At 40.4% G+C, this 14199-nt stretch overlaps 1 protein-coding gene across 1 annotated transcript in view; it reads left to right on the top strand.

Moving 5' to 3' along the window:
- SH2D1B (SH2 domain containing 1B) overlaps positions 1-640 on the top strand; it is a 31396-nt gene extending 30756 nt beyond the window's left edge. The window contains exon 4 of the mRNA XM_059903098.1: positions 525-640. Coding sequence (XP_059759081.1) covers positions 525-562 — 38 coding nt within the window. The 3' untranslated portion in view covers positions 563-640. The remainder of the gene's footprint in view (positions 1-524) is intronic.
- The last annotated feature ends 13559 nt before the right edge of the window (positions 641-14199 follow it).

The raw sequence follows: 14199 nt of genomic DNA, 5'->3' as shown, positions 1-14199 counted from the left end.
ACCCAGATGAGTTGCTCAGGATGCTTGGGGTGGTGGTAGTATTTGTCTCAGCGATGATAAAATAACCACAAATTCCAACAGGGGAACCCTTTAGAGTTCGTCCCCAAGAACTGGGCGAGAGTCTCGCCATACCAGTTGTCCATGCTTGGTCAGCCTTGGCAGAGCAAGCTCCCAAATCCTCAGCTACCAAAGTGGGAACTTCCTCCCATTAGCTCATCTTCTTCCTCCCTTTCCTTTGGCCTCCTTAGAACAAGCCTTAGGTGTTCTCACTCTGAGGGAGGCACAGGTGTTCTCCTGGTGAGTGGAGGCATCTGGTCCTGGAAACTCTGATGTTTGACTTATAAACAGACCCCCTATTTTGCCAGCAGAGCTCCCTATGGTACCCCAGCCCTTGAAGATGTCACTTGGATGTGGCATCAAGATCACCCTCTGCCTGGGGAGAAGTCTTTCCCTTGAGTGGTGTTGGTCAGTGTGACTCCCGGGTGTTGAGCCTCATGGCTGGTCTTCTGCTTTTTTTCCCCCAGGGAACAGTAACAGCGATTATGTGGATGTCTTGCCTTGAAGATAAGGAGACTGGACAAAGCACTTATAGAAGAGATGGGGTGATAGCTCTCACCAACGACCCTGCTTCTCCTGTAGGTGTAGGTCTGCAAGGCCAAACTCTAGGGGACAATTTAGACTCTCCTGGTGTGAGTGACTGAAGATGTTCTGTCCACCAGTCTCAGAGAAATCAGTCCCCCTGCCCTCCCTCCCATGCATACACCTTGAGCAGCTTCGAAACCCCTTCTCCCCTCTCACTCTTCTTTCTTGCAATAGGACAGCCTGAACCTATTCTCCTTGACTTGTTAAAGGTGCCACCACTACATCGCAGTTGACGTCCCCCTTTCAACCACGTGACCAGAGGGGAGAGAAGAGAGAGCGCTGGCTGCTAGTTAGGAGCCTGAGTTCCAGTCCTGGCTCTGTGACTGCAGACAAACCTCTTCCTCTTTCTCTGTTTCTTCATCTACAAAACAAGTGGCTAAGCAGAAGGGTACACAATGCCCCAGCCTCTCTGCTGAGCCTGGTTATGTCCAGCGGAGTTGGGGAGCCCTGGAGTGATGGACATGTATAGAGCATCAGCAAGATATTAGGATCCCAGCCCTCCCCAAACAGCCAACGCATTCCCTGCACCTGCCTGTGCTGGTCTTGGTCATGGTGGGAGCCCTGACCCACTCAGGCACCCTTCTCCCTCCCGTCTGGGCTACTCACCTTCTTTCTAACCTTGATCCCTGCCAAATATTGCCCTGGAGACACTTCCTCTCTGATTCTGCCTGATTTCATTTATGCACTAACCACTTCAGCAGCAGGGATGTAGTTTTGCATTGTGGTATGTGCGGGGATTCTGAAGGTGTGGTTCCTGTTCCCAACGAGGTTTTAAAGCATGGTTGGGTCTTCCCTGAACCCTCCACAGCACGTAGAAATGCATGGGGCACAGAGCTGTGCCCCATTCAGAGACATTACTGACTACAAGCTCATTCCTGAAGGGTTTGTCGCATTGGTTCTAAGGCCCTTTGAATTTTTCTGCTAGTTCACATTTTAAATTAAGACCTGATTAGTGTGGAATGTACCAAATTCTATGCCCATTCTATCGCCCATCTTCAAACCGTAGTGATTCATTTCACCCCACTAGCCTTACCTTTTAAAATTATTAAAGAGAGGAACTTAGATTTCTAGGAAACATGAACAGACATTGTGGCTGGAACCCCAAAGCATGAGCCGTTCTGACTTTCGGGTCACAGCAAACCATAGTAGAGAAGAAGTGCACTGTAGCCATATTCAGAGAGCTGAGGGAGCCAAATCCTTCTGGTTGGTTCGGTAAAGGACACCAGAAGCAAACCTGTTCTCCACGGTCCTGGGTCTTTGATTCTTTCTCCATGGTACAAAGAAGCATGTTCCAGTTGTCAGAGCCTGCAGCGATCCTTGGCACAGAAAATATATTCAGTGAATATTTCTTAAATAAATGACTGAATAAATCAATATACATAAAATGTGGCCACTTATTCCGGATAGCAGAGATTTGTTTGAGCTTTATACATTTCAAAATCCAGTAGAACGTGACTATTAATTCAAGACCTTTCAGTTATAACTCTCATAGAAGTGATCTTTTTTCTGAACATCTATGCATAGCACCTTACATGATGCTTGGTCCCCAGTGGGTTTTCAGCATATTTTTCAAACGAGCAAGCCACATTTAATAGCTAATGTGGATGTCATGCTATAGTTCCCTGAAATTTAGAAGACCCTGAACAGGTCATGTGAAGAACAGCTGAAAGTTCTGAGTATGTGGGACTGGATGAGGGAGGACTTAATAAACTAAAGCAGTCGTTTCAAGTGTTCGAAGTGCTGTTCCGTGAAAGAGCGTGAAGATTCACTGGGTACAATGCCAGACAGCAGAACTCAGACCAATGGCCGGGTGTTTATAGGAGGGCAGTTTTAGCCAAATCTAAGAAAGAACTCTGAACCCACTGGAGCTATCCTACATTCAAACAGTCCTCCCTCTGCTGTGGTCCAAGTGACTTAGGTATGGAGAGTAGAGTTAATCACATTCCTTTGTTCATAACTCCTTACCACCATCAACCCGTACAAGACTCCTGTTTTATTTCATCTTTCTTCCCTTCATCCCTAATTCCCATTTCAATGGAACCAGCTCTGTACTATTTGATACATGCCCTTTGTATGTATGCACCCTTGTAGAATATACAGAATTGGTTGTGACTATAGATCTTTTACATTTATGTGCATGATATGGTGCTATTGTTCCAATTCTGTTATTACTTTTCTTCACTCAATAGTATGTTTAGTTCTATTCCATATTGTTGAGTGTACCGCTAACCCAGGGCCTCTAACTGATGCATGGTATTCCACAGCGTGCATCCATCACATTTTGCTTCCCTCTAGAGATGGAGATATCTTAAGTTGGTTCCAACTCCCTGCTACTGTGATGAGCAACCGTGAGCAAGTTTCTTTATGGAGGTGTAAAAGACTTCCTCTGGATTATATGGGTGGGTCAGAAAATGTACTCAGATTTAATTATTTATTAATCAAGCCCATTAAGTGCCTTTTTGCCTTAAGCTTTGTGCTTTTTGATCCTTGTTTTACAAGCCCTTCCCCACTCCAAGATCGTGAAAAAAAAATTACGCTACATTTTCTTCTACTGGCTTTATACTTTTACCCTCTGCAGTTAGGGTTTTAAAGATGGCAAGGACTTTTGCCTTTTTCACTGGCATATATCCAGCGTCTAGAAAAGTCCTTCACCCATAGTAGATGCTCAATAAATATTTATTGAATAAATGATGAATCTGGGGTTAACCTTTGTTCATGGTGAGAGGTAAGAATCCAGCTTTGTATTTTTCCATATATATTTAAGTGGTTTTCTGATTTCAACCCGCTTAATAATTCATTTTCCCCCCTCTGACTTATGGCGTCTCCTTTATATCACAACTGTTCTAATACTCTGGCTTTTAATTGTCTGGTAGGATAAGCACTCTCTTATTTTTAAAAACCAATTTAGCTGTTTGTGGACCTTGATTCCTCCACATACATTTTAGAATAAATAAGTTTCTCAAAACATCTTCCTGGAATTTTGTGTAAAGTTGCAATGAATTTGTAATTAGGGGAGAACTGATATTCTTGTGTTTTCCCATGCATAAACATGCTACATCTATTTTGTCAGGCCATCTTTTTTGGTCTTTAATGCAATCATAAGTTTTCATTACAGAAGTCTTGTATATTCTGTTAGTTTAATTGCTAACTATTTTTAGTTGTTATAAATTTAAGTCGTGTATTTTATTACATTTCTTTCTTTTCTTTTGATTTGAGGTTTCCCTTTAATTTTTTTTTAATTGGGGTATAGTTGCTTTACAGTGTTGTGTTAGTTTCAGCTGTACAGCGAAGCAAATCAGCTATATGTATACATATATCCCCTCTTTTTTGGATTTCTTTCCTATTTAGGTCACCACAGAGCATTGAGTAGAGTTCCCTGTAGACTACAGCAGTAGCAAACTGTTTATGCTCTGATTAGATCTACTGGTTTATCTGTTGATTCTATTGTAAATTAGATTGTAAATTCCATGTAAATGATTTTGTCAGCTATAAATGATAGAATTTTGTTCTCCTCCCTTTCATCAGTTATACACTTTATTTATTTTCTATGTTTACTTGGTTGGCTAGGACCTCCGGTATACATTAAATACTAGCCATGAAGGTGGGCATTCTTATGTTGTTCCCATATTACATGAAATCGTTAGAAATTTCCCCATTTAAGCACAATGTTTGTTGCAGCCTTTAAGGCTATTTTAGTTTTTATCAGAAATGTTTGGAAATTTATTAAATGATTTGTTTCTGTATCTACTGAGATAGTCACATTCCTTTAATCTTCATTCCATTATAGAGGTAAATTACATTAATTAAATTTCTAATATTATACCATCCTTGCATTGCTTAACTTGATCATGTTACATTATTTTTAATAGACTGTTGGATTCAGTAAGTTAGTATTTCATTTAAGATTTTTGCATTAAAACTTGTAAACCAAACAGAACTATAATTTGCTGAATCATGGTTATACTAACCAGATCAATATAAAGTGAATTAAGGAGTCTTTTTCTTTTTTCTATTTTTTTGCAACAGCTTTGTAAGGTAAGGATTATCTGTTGCTTGAAAGCTCATTAATACTCTCTTGTAAAACTGAGTTTGAAGTTCTGGTGAAGAAGGAGAGGGTGTCTTTTATTACTATTTAAATATCTTTTTTTTTTTTTTACAAAATTTACAGAGTTTTATTAAGTGTCAGACACATGCATTATATTTCACACATGTTAAAATTTGTATTTGAACCCCAAATTTATTAAGAATTTCTCCCCCAGAGCTCTCATGTGAGCTATAGTTGGTCCCATAGAAAGAAGAACAACAAAAAAGACTTTAATGGGGAAATCTATTTACAAATATATGTTTTTTAAAACATAGTCTGATGAGAGGGAATTAAACATATAATTTTTATTACAACTGGCTTGTTCAGCAAAAGAACTTGTTTATTACTCTCTTTAATGCATATTGGTTTATTCAATTATTTTGCCAAATTTGGTATTATTTTTCCAAGAATTTATCCATTTTGTCTAAGTTTTCTAAATTATTAGCATATATTTAATAATACTATTTTATTATTTTTAAGAATATGTTGTGACAGTCATAATATCTCCTTCTTCACTCTGTATATTATTTGCATCTTACTCTTTTTACTAATCAATTTTATGCATCTTAAATGGTCTTTTCAAAGTCAGCTTTTAGCTTTAATTTTTTTTGTTATTGTTTTTAGATTGCTATTCTCTATTTCAGTGACTTTTATTCTCATTTTTGAGCTTATTTGGCTTATTTTAAATATTTATTGTTTTCTAATAAATATACTTAAAGCTATGAATTTATCTCATAGTACTACTTTAGCTGTACCCCACACATTTTAACATGGTATTTATTGCTGTTCAGATCAAAGTATTTTTAATCCCTGTAAAAATGCCCTCTTCAATCCAAAGAGAATTTAGTAGTTTGTAATTCTTTTCAAACATGTACAGTACTTTAGTACAGATTCCAAACTATACAGCATTAAAGTTAGATAGCATAGTTTGACTTGATGAGGCTTCCTTGATGACCTAGTACATGTGAACATTACATTTGTTTGGAAGAAATAGTTTTTTCTACCCATTTTAAAGCTCACTCTCTTCACCACTGCCGCCAATGTATTCAAGATTATAGATCATATAAACCAAAACTTTTATATATTTTCTTATTTTTCATTTATTTGACCTATCAAAGAGAAATAAGTCTCTCATTTTAACGCAATATATAATAGAGTTTAGCTTTCTAATTACAATAGTTGTACAGATTTGTCTTCATAGTTCTGCCATTTTTGTTTTAACTATTTTGAGGTTATATTTTTAGGTGTGTATCTTTTTATAATTATTTTATCATCTTAATATCTTTCTTTTATGAAGGGTTTCTCTTTGTCTCATAAATTTCTGCCTTGAGGGACTTCCCTGGTGGTGCAGTGGTTAAGAATCCGCCTACCAATGCAGGGGACACGGGTTCAAGCTCTGATCTGGGAAGATCTCACATCCCACAGAGCAACTAAACCTGCGCTCCACAACTACTGAGCCTGTGCTCTATAGCCCGCGAGCCACAACTACGGAAGCCCACGTGCTTAGAGCTCATGCTCTGCAACAAGAGAAGCCACTGTGATGAGAAGCCTGCTTACTGAATCAAAGAGTAGCCCCCACTCTCCGCAACTAGAGAAAGCCTGCGTACAGCAATGAAGACCCAACGCAGCCAAAAAATAAATTAATTTAAAAAATTAATTTATGTCTTCAATTTTATTTTATATTAAAATTGCTATCCTTTTTTTAAATTTTATTTTATTATTTTTTTTACACAGCAGCTTCTTATTTGTTATTGATTTTATACATATTAGTGTATATATGTCAATCCCAATCTCCCAATTCATCCCACCACCACCACCACCCTCCCCCCACCCCATTTTCCCACCTTGGTGTCCATACGTTGTTCTCTACATCTGTGCCTCTATTTCTGCCTTGCAAACTGGTTCATCTGTACCATTTTTCTAGATTCCACATATATGTCTTAATATACAATACTTGTTTTTCTCTTTCTGACTTACGTCACTCTGTAAGACAGTCTCTAGGTCCATCCACGTCTCTACAAATGACCCAATTTCGTTCCTTTTTATGGCTGAGTAATATTCCATTGTATATATGTACCAAATCTTCTTTATCTGTTCGTCTGTCGATGGGCATTTACATTGCTTCCATGACCTGATTATTGTAAATAGTGCTGCAATGAACATTGGGGTGCATGTGTCTTTTTGAATTATGGATTTCTCTGGATATATGCCCAGTAGTGGGATTGCTGGGTCATATGGTAGTTCTATTTTTAGTTTTTTAAGGAACCTCCATACTGTTCTCCATAGTGGCTGTATCAATTTACATTCTCACCAACAGTGCAAGAGGGTTCCCTTTTCTCCACACCCTCTCCAGCATTTGTCATTTGTAGATTTTCTGATGATGCCCATTCTAACAGGTGTGAGGTGATACCTCATTGTAGGTTTGATTTGCATTTCTCTAATAATTAGTGATGTTGAGCAGCTTTTCATGCGCCTCTTGGCCATCTGTATGTCTTCTTTGGAGAAATGTCTATTTAGGTCTTCTGCCCATTTTTTGATTGGGTTGTTTTTTTTTTAATATTGAGTTGCATGAGCGGTTTATATATTTTGGAGATTAATCCTTTGTCCGTTGATTCATTTGCAAATATTTTCTCCCATTTTGAGGGTTGTCTTTTCGTCTTGTTTATAGTTTCCTTTGTGGGTAGAGTAATCTTGGTTGTAGGTTCTTCCCTCTCATCACTTTAAATATATTGTGTCACTCCTTTCTGGCTTGTAGAGTTTCTGCTGAGAAATCAGCTGTTAACCTTATGGGAGTTCCCTTGTATGCTATTTGTCATTTTTCCTTTGTTGCTTTTCATAATTTTTCTTTGTCCTTAATTTTTGTCGATTTGATTACTATGTGTCTTGGCGTGTTTCTCCTTGGGTTTATTCTGTCTGGGACTCTTGCTCTTCCTGGACTTGGGTGGCTACTTCCTTTCCCATGTTAGGGAAATTTTCGACTATAATCTCTTCAGATATCTTCTCGGGTCCTTTCTCTCTCTCTTCTCCTTCTGGGACCCATATAATGCGAATGTCGGTGTGTTTTATTTTGTCCCAGAGGTCTCTTAGGCTGTCTTCATTTCTTTTCATTCTTTTTCCTTTATTCTCTTCCACAGCAGTGAATTCCATCATTCTGTCTTCCAGGTCACTTATCCATTCTTCTTCCTCAGTTATGCTGCTATTGATTCCTTCTAGTGTATTTTTCATTTCAGTTATTGTATTGTTCATCTCTGTTTGTTTGTTCTTTAATTCTTCTAGGTGTTTGTTCTTTAATTCTTCTAGGTCTTTATTAAACATTTCTTGCATCTTTTCAATATATGCCTCCATTCTTTTTCCAAGGTCCTGGATCATCTTCACTATCATTATTCTGAATTCTTTTTCTGGAAGGTTGCCTAGCTCCACTTCATTTAGTTGTTTTTCTGTGGTTTTATCTTGTTCCTTCATCTGGTACATAGTCCTCTGTCTCTTTTTTTTTTTTCAACATTATCCATAATTTTATGAATTTTATGTTCAAGCTTCATACTGCATACATGATACTAGTTACATTATTCTCCAATATTTTTGTATATTGAAATATTACATAATTTTTAAAAGAATATATACATGTCTGTAATAGTTTTCTATGCTGTTCACAAACTTAATGGCTTAAAACAACATACATTTATTATCTCACAATTTCCATGGGTCAGGAGTCAGGGTATGGCTTAGCTGGGTAATCAGATTCTCAGAAGGCTGAAGTCAGGGTGTTGGCAAGGGCTGGAGTCTCATCTGAGGCTTAGGGTCCTCTTTCAGAGTCACTTGATTGTTAGGAGAATTCATTTCCTTGCATCTGTAGAACTCATGGTGGTTTGGTTCTTCAAGATTCAGCAGGAGAACTTCTGAATGCAGTCAGCTAAGGTAGAGTTGTGTATAATGTAACATAATTATCATCTTGCCATATAATGTAATCTAATCAAAGGAGTGACTACCTCCTCATATTCACAGGTCCTGCCCACACTCAAGATGAGGGGGATTATTCACAGCAAGTACACCAGGAGGCAGGAACCTTGGGAGATGCCTCAGAACTCTACATACCACAGTACCTCAAGGCTCTTATAATCTGGTAGGTGACATAGACATAAGACCAACAGTTTAAAGCAATGTGAGATGAGCTATATTAGATGTGTGTCCCTGTTTGGGTCCTCCAAAAGGTGACCCAGATAGAAGACCTTGAGTGCAGTCTATTTTGAACCAGGAAGCATAAGTGAGATAGCGAAAGTAGAAAGGCCAATATAAAAGGTGCATTAAAAAGCAGGTTGGGGGACTTGCCTGGCAGCCCAGTGGTTGAGTTCACCTTCCAGTGCAGGGGGTGTGGGCTCGATCCCTGGTTGCTCTGCCTCTTAATTTTGTCTGTCTTTCTGTGAATGTGGTTTTTGTTCCACAGGCTGCAGGATTGTAGTTCTTCTCGTTTCTACTGTCTGCCCTCTGGTGGATGAGGCTATCTAAGAGGCTTGTGCAAGCTTCCTGATGGGAGGGACTGGTGGTTGGTAGAACTGGGTGTTGCTCTGGTGGGCAGAGCTCGGTAAAACTTTAATCCACTTGTCAGCTGACGGGTGGGGCTGATTTCCCTCCCTGTTGGTTGTTTGGCCTGTGGCAACTCAGCGCTGGAGGGGACAGGTTCTATGGTGGGGCTAATGGCAGACTCCAGGAGGGCTCATGCCAAGGAGTACTTCCCAGAGCTTCTGCTGCCAGTGTCCTTGTCCTCACGGTGAGGCACAGCCACCCCCCGCCTCCCTCCAACACTAGCAGTTAGGTCTGGTTCAGTCTCCTATGGGGTCACTGCTCCTTCCCTTGGATCCCAATGCACACACTACTTTGTGTGATCCCTCCAAGAGTGGAGTCTCTGTTTCCCCCAGTTCTGTCAAAGTCCTGCAATCAAATCCCACTAGCTTTCAAAGTCTGATTCTCTGGGGATTCCTCCTCCCGTTGCCGGATCCTCAGGTTCGGAAGCCTGATGTGGGGCTCAGAACCTTCACTCCAGTAGGTGGACTTCTGTGGTAAAAGTGTTCTCCAGTTTGTGAGTCATCCACCCAGTGGTTATGGGATTTGATTTTATTGTCATTGCGCCCCTCTTACCGTCTCATTGCAGCTTCTCCTTTGTCTTTGGATGTGGGGTATGTTTTTTGGTGAGCTCCAGTGTCTTCCTGTCGATGATTGTTCAGCAGTTAGTTGTGATTCCAGTGCTCTCGCAAGAGGGAGTGCATGCACACCCTTCTTCACCATCTTGAACCAATCGAGGCAAAAAATCTATCCAGACTTTCTTTTCATTATATAATTTTCCATCCCTTTGTTTTTAAGTTTTTTCATATCTTTTGTTTTAACCCTGTCTTCTGTAGACAAAGTATTGCTGGATCTACTTTTTTTTTCCAACTTAAGTTTTCCTCCTTTTGTTTGGTGAGTTCAATACAGTTATATTTATTATAATTTGTTCTATTTGAATTTATTTCTGCCATTGTTATGGGCCAGATGTTTTTGTCCCTCCCAAAACCATACATTGAACCTCTGACCCCTGATGTGATAGTATTTGGAGGTGGTGCCATTGGGAAGTAATTGGGTTTAGATAAGGTGGCGCCCTCGTAATAGGTTCAGGGCCCTTATAAGAAGAGGAAGAGACACCAGAGCTCTCTCTCCACCTGCAAGCACAAGGAAAGGCCTTGTGAGAACACAGCAAGAAGGTGGCTGTCTGCACCTCAGGAAGTATCCTCACCAGACACAGAATCTGCTGGCACCTTGACCTTGGACTTCCCTGTGAGAAAGTCTAGTAAAATGTCTGTTGTTTAACCCACCCATTCTATGGTATTTTGTTACAGAAGCCTGAGCTAAGATAGAAATCTTATTCCATTCTTTCCATTTGCTATACATTTTGTTTCTTTTTTTTTTTTCTCTCTTCTGCTTTTCATTGGATTTCCCCCTGCTGATTTGAAACCTCTATTAAAAAAAAAAAATTTATGGTGGTTATCCATAGCCTATTAAAACCTGTATTTATTCTCTACCTAAAAAACTTAAAATATGTTGTTATAATTAAGCATACTCTCATTTCCCTTTTGTCACCATAATTAATCCCCCCTCATTTTCTGATCTAAAATTTGAATTATTATTATCTACTCCTTTTGGGTCCTTTACCATTTAAATAACAGTAAGCTTTACTGGATCAATTACTCATCCTTACTTCCTACATATTTACAAACACATAGAACTCTTCTGAGTTCACTTCTTTTCTTACTGGAATATTTCCTCCAAGAATAGTTTCAAAGATGGTCTTTGAGAAGTAACCTTTTGCAGTCTTATATGCTTCATAATATTATTTTACACTCATTCAAATGATAGTTTAACTGAATATAAAATATAGGTTTAGTGTTTTTTTTCTTTCAACAATATCAAATATTAAGCCATTATTATTTTGTATCTAGAATTCTTATTGAGATGTCTGATGTCAATCTGATTCTCCTTTATAGCCAGTCTTCTTTTTCTGGAAACTTTAAAGATGGTGTATCTTTTTTTTTTTTTTGACAGGTAAGAAGTGAAAGGTGGTCTGTCTTTATGATCTTAAATTTCGCTGTAAATGTGTCTGAGTTTTTCCTCCTCTATCCTGTTTGAAGGTCTATATGCCATTTTGTTCTTAAGATTTTAATCTTTCTGTACTTTTGGAGAATTCTCATTTTTTTCAAAGATTTCCTCCCCTTCTATTTTCTCTCTCCTACTGGAATTCCTAGTAAAGAAGTGTCATCTGTTTTATTTCTCCTTTCCCATGCTATTTGTTGAATGATCTTAGGAAAATTACAAGCCTTTCCAAAGGAGGTAGTACTTATCTCATGAATGTATGTTATTTTTATCACGAAAAGCTGCCTCTTGGCAGAAATTAGCTGCCAGAAACTGTAATGCCTAAAGTCAGCCACAAGAGGTCAGACAACCACCAAGAAAACAGGTACTGAGCTGAGGGGTTTTTTTGTTTGTTTAGCACTGCTGAGAAACTATGGTAGCTACAAAACCGGAAACATTCCTCTCACTAATACTCATCTCTCATTTGAATGCTTAATCTCCAGTGTCAATAGCAGGATTACTGTATGAGCCAGCCTTCCCTGAGTTTGCAATTTGAGATGCAATAGAAATACTTCTGCCACTCCTGCTTGGGGCTGAAATTCTTGCAATTCATAGAGCAGATTTACACCAAAACCATTCAGAATGGATGTTTTCAAGAGGCACCAGAGTCAGCTCTGTCACTCACTGGTAGAGTGACTTTAGGCAAGTTGCTGAAACTCCCTGAGCCTCTGGCCAGCCTCATCTAGAAAATGGGGTTAACGATTCTTACCGCATAGAGTTACTGTGAGGAATCAGAAACCACGTCAGCACAGGTTAACACTGAAAAACTATAGGCTTTGCTGTTTCCTCTTCTGTAAAATGAGGGATTGGTGAATGGGTCTCTAAATTCCCACCCCACATGAATATTCAGTGTTTAATGAAATTGCATTCACCCCTGGAGATGGTCCAATTCAACAAGATGTTTCTGGGCCATGAACATTTCCGGGAAGTTTTTATCAGACTGGTGTGATGGAAACAGAGAAGAACCATGGGGTGGTGGGGAAGCTGTCTGTTCCTCGGGTCTAAAAACCTAGGCCTACACATCTAGCTCTGCTTTTTATCAGTTGTAAGACTCAGGCAAATCTGCTTAGTCATTACCTCAATCTCAGTTTACCCATCTATAAAACGGGACTGAAATAACTACCTCACAAGATCAGAGGATTAATGAGAGCATGTGTGTGAATTATTTGAATGCAGTAAGGTTTTGTCTGTATCTAAAAAATGGGCGTAATAGGACTTCCCTTGCAGGGCTATTGAGAAAAACAAATGAGATAATGAACGTAAATTGATTAGCACAATTCCTGGAATGTATAGGAGCTTTAGAAATATAATAAAGCATCAATGAATAGCAAAGCCCAAAATAGTAAAGTACGAATATTAAGAACTGGACCTGAGAAAAGCTGGAGGAGCAGCAACCAGAAGTGGGCAGGTGTCTGGCACTGGAGCGCGACCCTTCTTACATTAGGCCGGACAAAAGTGCCTGCTTCTGCCGGCTCCATGGCAAGGTGTCACTTGTCCGGGGGGCAGAATTAATGAAGGCTCTGGCTGGAGAGAAATGAGCTACACACTGGCCCATTCATCATTTTCCACTTTGAAAATGGCCTTTCTCAATCCTTCTCTGCAGTGGGTGATCAGGTACAGAGACTGCCTGTGGGTGGAGGCCCTGAGGAAGGAGGCTGAGGGGGCGGGGTTCACTTAGCACTAGATTGTGTGTGTACACGTATATAAAAGCTCCCAAATCAGATGACACGTTCTGTGAGTTTAGTTCAGTTCAAAGCACATCTTTATCAAGCGATGTGCTAGGTGCTGTGCCTGGGACCGAGGAGTCAGAGATGAAGATGACAAGGACCCCGCCTTTGAGGAGCTCAGAGACTTGTGGGAGAGACAACAGGAGGCAGCTCTTGATACTTCCTATGTCACCCGGCAAGTGCCAGCACGGAGAAACGCACAGGGTGCTACCCAGGCGCAGAGGATGGGCTGGGGGTGGTGTCTGGGCAGGGACCCCAGAGGGCTCCTGGATGCAGAGGGAGCGCATCCACTGGCTGAAGCTGCAGCGCTGATGGAGCTCCAGTCCCTCCATCTCAAAGGCCAGGCTGCCCCTTTGCTGGTCCCACAGTGGCCTGGACTAACCGGAACCACCCCATGGTAGCCACAGGGAGATGCTGTAAGTTGCCCTGAGTTAGCCCACGAAGCAGGCTGGACACTTGGCTGTGCTTACACACCAGACCAAACCGGCGGGAGTTTTGTAATAAACAGGAGTGTAGAGACGCTACTGGTGGCAAACACGGAGGGTGCTCTAAGGCAGGGGTCCCCAAGCCCCGGGCCACAGATTGGTACCAGTGCTTGGTCTGTTAGGAAACAGGCTGTACAGCAGGAGGTGAGTGGCGGGTGAGCGAGTGAAGCTTCATCTGTATTTACAGCCGCTCCCCATGGCTCGCGTTACCTCCTGAGCTCCGCTTCCCATCAGATCAGCGGCGGCATTAGATTCTCATAGGAGCGCGAACCCTACTGTGAACTGTGCATGCGGTGGCTCTAGGGATCTAGGCTGCGTGCTCCTTATGAGAATCGAATGCCTGATGATCTGAGGGGGAGCTGAGGCGGTGATGCTAGCGCCGGGGAGCGGCTGCAAATACAGATTATCATTAGCAGAGAGGTTTGACTGCACAGAGACCATAATAAATCAATTGCTTGCAGACTCATATCAAAACCCTATCAGTGAGTGGCAAGTGAAAACAAGCTCAGGGCTCCCACTGATTCTGCATTATGGTGAGTTGTAGAATTACTTCATTATATATTACAATGTAATAATAATAGAAATAAAGTGCACAATAAATGTA

The sequence above is a fragment of the Balaenoptera ricei genome, chromosome 1 (assembly GCF_028023285.1).
Source record: "Balaenoptera ricei isolate mBalRic1 chromosome 1, mBalRic1.hap2, whole genome shotgun sequence".
Lineage (NCBI taxonomy): Eukaryota > Metazoa > Chordata > Mammalia > Artiodactyla > Balaenopteridae > Balaenoptera > Balaenoptera ricei.
Note: the sequence above shows the minus strand (reverse complement) of the source record. Positions and strands in the feature narration are given on the sequence as shown.